This window comes from Populus trichocarpa, chromosome 4 (assembly GCF_000002775.5).
Source record: "Populus trichocarpa isolate Nisqually-1 chromosome 4, P.trichocarpa_v4.1, whole genome shotgun sequence".
In the NCBI taxonomy this organism is placed as follows: domain Eukaryota; kingdom Viridiplantae; phylum Streptophyta; class Magnoliopsida; order Malpighiales; family Salicaceae; genus Populus; species Populus trichocarpa.
Genome location: NC_037288.2, coordinates 1,288,265 through 1,294,052, shown reverse-complemented (window position 1 = coordinate 1,294,052; position 5,788 = coordinate 1,288,265). Strand labels below are relative to the sequence as shown.

Below are 5,788 nucleotides of genomic sequence, written 5' to 3'. Positions count from 1 at the left end.
GGAATGGAGTCCTTTCACAGAACCTGTGTTCTTTCTGATGTTTGCGTTTGAGAACAGATAAACAAGAGATAGAAGACATGTTTTCACCGTCTTCATGAAGGTAACCAATAAAAAATTAAACAGCTAACGAGTTGAGAAAGCAAGAGGAATCAGAGAGATCAGCCCTTCCAAAAGGTTATCATCCGCCTTTAACAGTTGTGAAATTGGAGAAGAAAGCAGCTTTCAGGGCCAAAACGATAGAGCTTAACTAGCATAAGTATGAATTTGTTCATGGCTCTAACACCAAAGGCAAAGAAACATGAACCCAAATCTTAAATAAATCCCTCTACAAAGATACAAGTACCACAGAGAAAAAATGAGGGGAAAAACTTGATAAATAATCTCGATGGTTTGTTCAGCTGGCATACAACATCAAATTGAATTCTCTACAAACTGACTGACAACTACTACCTCAAACTATAGAAAATTTTCTTTTAGCAGATTTGAATTAAATAAACTGCTTATGAAAGTATCAAACAACCGATGCCTCAATCGTTTAACCCATTAAGAAATCAAATCTCCCTTTCAACAAGCTCCAATTGACTCAGTAATATACATCTAAAAAGAATCTCCGCCATCATGAGCCACGCCAGAATAGACATCTGGATTCTGGAATGTTTTTCTGGCTCTGCTTGCATGCACAACTCCAGAGTTACATACCGTTGAATCAGACAGGACTGATTGTTTTGGGGGGGGGGGGGGGCGGGGCGTTAAGATTAAAGAAGCATTGCTGGCTAACGAATTGGGTGATATTGTGCTGATATTCTCTTTGGAGGCAACTTCCGCAGGATGAAGAGCACTAGAGCTGACGGTAGAATCTCGACGAGCTGTAATTTTGAGCAACATAAGTTTCATGTCAGAAATAAAAGTAAGCCATGGAATGTGGTTTATATTACTACAAGCTTATTTACATGTATAAATAAGTGTAACAGAATACCATGTAATAGATCAAGTTCAAAACTGGATGATCCAGAACATCAAGTGAGGCATCTGCATCAAATGCAGATAGAAAGACCTGCATGTTTGAAATTGAGTTAAATAAGAAACTGTATGGTTAAGAAAGCAGCAATGCCTCAGAAAGCACGTGCTGAACCAGTATTGCCATATCACTATTGTTTTTCCCAGTCTAAAGCAAAAACTCCTTAAGATGGCAGTATTGACCACATGACTACTCCGACAAGTCAAAGAAAATGTAAATTCATGCACTACACCTTTGCAGTCATTTTTCCATGCTTATTACATGTTAGTCTCAGAATCTATTCAAGACTCACTTCTAACTACATGATTATAGCATGTATGAAATAGGTAAGATGAAGTTTCTTTAACCGCTACAGTATTTAAATTTGGTAAAGCATCTAAAAGAGCTCCTGGAGAACATAATTCAGGGTCATGTATTATAGAGGTTTACCACAAAACATCGTATAAGGAAGCAAGTGAAGCATATGGCTGTGACTGATCCAACCTGCAATGGAGCGAATATTGCATCATCATACTAATTTAAATTCAAATGATAAGTCCATGCAAGTTTTTGTGGATGGCCAGCATGTCAGTATGAAATTTCTTTGTTCTGGAAAAAAAAAAAACTGTTGTCATTTTTGGCCAATTACATTGTAGGAAGCAAGGTTTGCCGTGATAGTGTAGATTTTTAATTCCATTAGGTCAAATTTTGGGTGATATCTCTTTCAAGCTTGTCAAAACCCAAGCGTTAATAGTAATGATTTATATTTAAGCACAAAATGCACAATTCATTTTACATTATTCAAGAAAGTGCCAGTACAGTATAATGCTTTGCCCCAATTCCAATACCAAACATGCACACCCCTAGAGATCATACACACAAATCAGGTCCAATGGAGAGTTCACAAACTCAAAAAACCATTTCAATGGGAATGTTGCAAACTTGCTATCACCTAATAGATCCAGTTATGAGAAAAGTAAGTCTTTGAAATGTGTATATAAGAAGGCTGATTTTGGATCCACCGCAGCCCTGACAATGCTGCACTTATTTCACAAGAATGATAAGAACTAAAACCCAAACAATAACATGCAAATATCATTTATGGATAATGAAATGGTCAAGAGCCACAATGCAATTAATCCAGTCATGTTTTGTAATATGATGGATGGATTCTAAATTAAAAGCAACAGAAGGTAAGAAGGAAATGCACCAAACCTCATGAAGCTTCTTTCTTCTCCCTTTAGATTCAATAGGGAAGCGTCTGAGCATGAAAAATAATCTGGAGGGATGTACATGCCAATCGACAGGAAGAAGACGCAGAAAGTAAAAGCACACAAATGAAATTACATGAGTAAATAAAACCAGACATCTCTTGATATTCTAACTACCATAATCATTAAATATGAAGTAGAATACTTGCCTTCCCCCATACACCAAGAAACCTAATGCAGCTAAGATTGACACAACTGAAAAAAGAAATAGTTATCATTAAGTACACACAATTAAGCGAAAATGGCAAGCTAGAGCTTTAATATCAGAATGGGACTGCTGAACTTATCCATGTTGGATACAAGACTTAACCTGCAATAAATATCTTTCCAATTAATTCCACAATGCTGTTGTCGTCTACCCAAAGGTACACCCAGATGCAAACCTGATTCAAAAGTTCATTAAGGTAAGACACTTCACTGAAATGTGACATGAGTAATTAGTTCAGCGCTGTTTATGATAGCTAACTATTGACTGCTATTGGTACAGCCAGATCAATACAAAGCATGTGCATGTACTCCTTCCCACAGTAAGAGATCAACACTCAGGCAAGTGATTGAAGAAATTCAAACTAGTCTAGGGTCTACATAAAAAAGAAATCAGTAATGTCACTTAAACTCAGGTACCCAATTTGTTGGTATACATGAAAGCAGCACCTTTATCCAGTTTCCAAAATGTCACACAATTGTTAAGTATTTGGTTGGCATAAATTCAGCCGTGTCATGCTGCATCAACCTGGGTAATTTGGCACATACACTAAAACTTCACAGAACATAATTTATTGGAAACAGCTAGGGCTCATTTAGACAAAATGTCATAGATGTGCCAGAGAGTATAATTTGTATACGAAGTACAGAGGAATGACAATTGCTAATAGAGATCCCTGCAGAGGCCAGCTACTAAATATAATATCATCAAGACAGTATACTTTGTATCAACAGTTATCATACCTGAACGAAGTACATTGCAACATTGACTGAAATATAAACAACCCTAAGCTTATCCGTCGGCAAACTTCTCGCCTGGTAGTTTAAAAAACCAAGCAAAAAATTAAAAATTCCTCGAGTAGCTAACCCTGAACTTATGGAAAACCAACCCCAATATACACACTTGCCTGATGATATATCTCAGCCCAAAATAGAACAAGAAGAGTATACGTCGAAAAGAACAGGAGCCCTGGTAGATCCAATAATACCAACACCAATGCCTGCTCCAAGAACCAATTAGCCTTCATAAATACAAAATTCAAAAACCCTAACAAATTCTACCTACCGTCTAATTCCAAAAAAAATAATTTTTTTATCAAAATTCAAAGAATTAAAAAAATCAATAATTGAAGAAGACAAACCTGAGGATTCATAGTAAATACTTGCTTATGAAATCCAAATACAATCGCCCTCACTACAAATTTACAATTTTCACAAAATTAAAACAAACAAACAAATACACACACACACACACACACACAACACTAAAAAATAAAAAATCAACCTCCATTAACGATAAAATTCATGAGATGAAAAACTTTCTGCGTCGTCCATCCGTACTCCGGCACTCTCAATTCAATCCTTATTAATTGAATCTAAGGAATAAAACAGAACCACAGCAACAAATCATTAATTATTAAAAATAAATAAAAATAAAAAATCAAACACACGTACGAACCAAAGCAACAGCGGAAACAAGAGCGTAAGCGCCACAGAGAGCGTAGAAAATTCCGTCTTGCCATTGAGTCGACTCGTTGATCTCTTCCCACCAGTCGCCGACCATAGCTCCAATCTCCATCGCCGGTAACTCCACCGGCATTTTAATTATCCTTCCCATTCGTTTTAACAAATTCTAGCTCAAAATCACAAAAAAATTAAAATTTTAAAAAAAGAGCGGAATTTAAAAGGAAAGGAAGATATTGGTGTGGCTTCTTTTAGTATTTTTCTTCTACCAGACGGTCTTCTAAAGAAAAGAAGAAGTAGCTAAGCGTCTGGAGAGAGAAAGAGGGAGGATCATCAGATTTGGTGGTTGTGTGTTGTATTGTATTGTTTTTCCTTTTAACATTTTTTTTACAGATTTTATTGTAATTATGGTATATTATGTTTTTGACCTTGTAGATTCATCTATGTTTCACTTCTGTCCTCATAGTCTCCAATTTTTCAACATTGCTTATAATTGATTATTTAGTAATGTAATTTGGTTTTGAGGCTGTGGTGTGAAAAGAGAAAAAACAAATTTATCAAATCAAGAATTATTTTGAATATATATATAGCAATTAAACATTATATTAATATATTCTCATAGAAAAAATATGATGATATTACATCTAATTTTATATAATAAAAAAAATAAAATATTGATCGCTTTATCGATATTTATGTTATTACCATGTTATTAGTAGAAATTAGAATAGTTGTTTGGAATGCTTTATAATTTATTTATTTTTGTAACTATAGGCATCAATATGATAAAAATGAGTAATGTTATTATTAGTATTAGAAGGGGGGGAAGGTAAGCTAGTTAGGGGGTGATTTGAAACTTCTTAAGAACTAGAAGAGTGATATTGACGAACTACAAGGGCGAAAATGAAGTTAACCCTTTCAATTATTTATTACACGTGGGCAGTGTTAATTGGTTGCTTATTTCTAGCAGATTTCGAGTATTTAGGAGCTGTAATAACTAGAAAGAGAATCCGAGTCATTATTATTAAGTGTTGGATTTTTAGTTAATTTCGGAAACGCCACCGGAGGTGGCTGGTTGTAGTTTTGGCGGCAAAGAGGTTTTAACTACCCCCGTGTGTCATGTGAGATTATTGTGGTTAGTTTATCTATTTTTAGAAGTATTAGGCATAATTGTCATATTTGATAATTAATCCGGAAAAAGACGTGGGTTATTGATCAACTCATGATGTCATTAATGTAATTTTTTATCTTTCTTTTCTTCTTCCTTTTTTTTTTCTCTTCGATGTTAATCTCATATATTTTTTTGGATTAATCAGTTCACTAAAAATTGGTGTAGTCAACTAAATTTCATAAGGTCTATAGTTTATCTAGTTTAATTAAAAATCTATAATAGATCAAGCTCTAAGCCATGATTTAATGGATGTTGTTTTTTCATGGGTCTTAAAATCCTGGTAATTTTTTCATGGGTCTTTTTTAATAGATGTAGTTTAACGTCTATAAAAATTAGAGGTCACCCTGTATTGATTATGTTTGTGATGGCATTACAACAAGTTTAAAGGAATATACGTTGTAATTTGCATGATTGTTTTTACAATGTATTAATAATGAAATGTATATTAATATAATTGCAAAATAAAAACTTAATACATGTTCTTTTAGGTCATTTTATTACCAACATTAATTTCAACCACAGTTTTAATCAAACACCTTGAACATGCTTTTTGCTTAATAACAACTTCAATCAAACTAGTCACAACTAAAAGTGATTTTTCTAAATTTATTTTTTTAAAACCATGATTACAAAAGCTATTACAATACCAAACACATTCTAACTATATTTAAAATATCAAAG

The 5,788-nt window shown here is 34.0% G+C and overlaps 1 protein-coding gene across 1 annotated transcript; it reads right to left on the bottom strand.

The window, feature by feature from the left end:
* Positions 1 to 347: 347 nt before the first annotated feature.
* On the bottom strand, positions 348 to 4,299 carry LOC7479067 (tobamovirus multiplication protein 1). The gene is made up of 11 exons (XM_002304886.4): positions 3,932 to 4,299; positions 3,758 to 3,848; positions 3,615 to 3,667; positions 3,381 to 3,473; positions 3,217 to 3,288; positions 2,579 to 2,651; positions 2,418 to 2,463; positions 2,213 to 2,276; positions 1,448 to 1,501; positions 977 to 1,054; positions 348 to 866 (listed from the first exon to the last, which is right to left on the bottom strand). The coding sequence occupies exons 1-11, from the start codon at positions 4,088 to 4,090 to the stop codon at positions 774 to 776; spliced, it is 876 nt and encodes a 291-aa protein (XP_002304922.1). The 5' UTR covers positions 4,091 to 4,299; the 3' UTR covers positions 348 to 773.
* Positions 4,300 to 5,788: the final 1,489 nt, after the last annotated feature.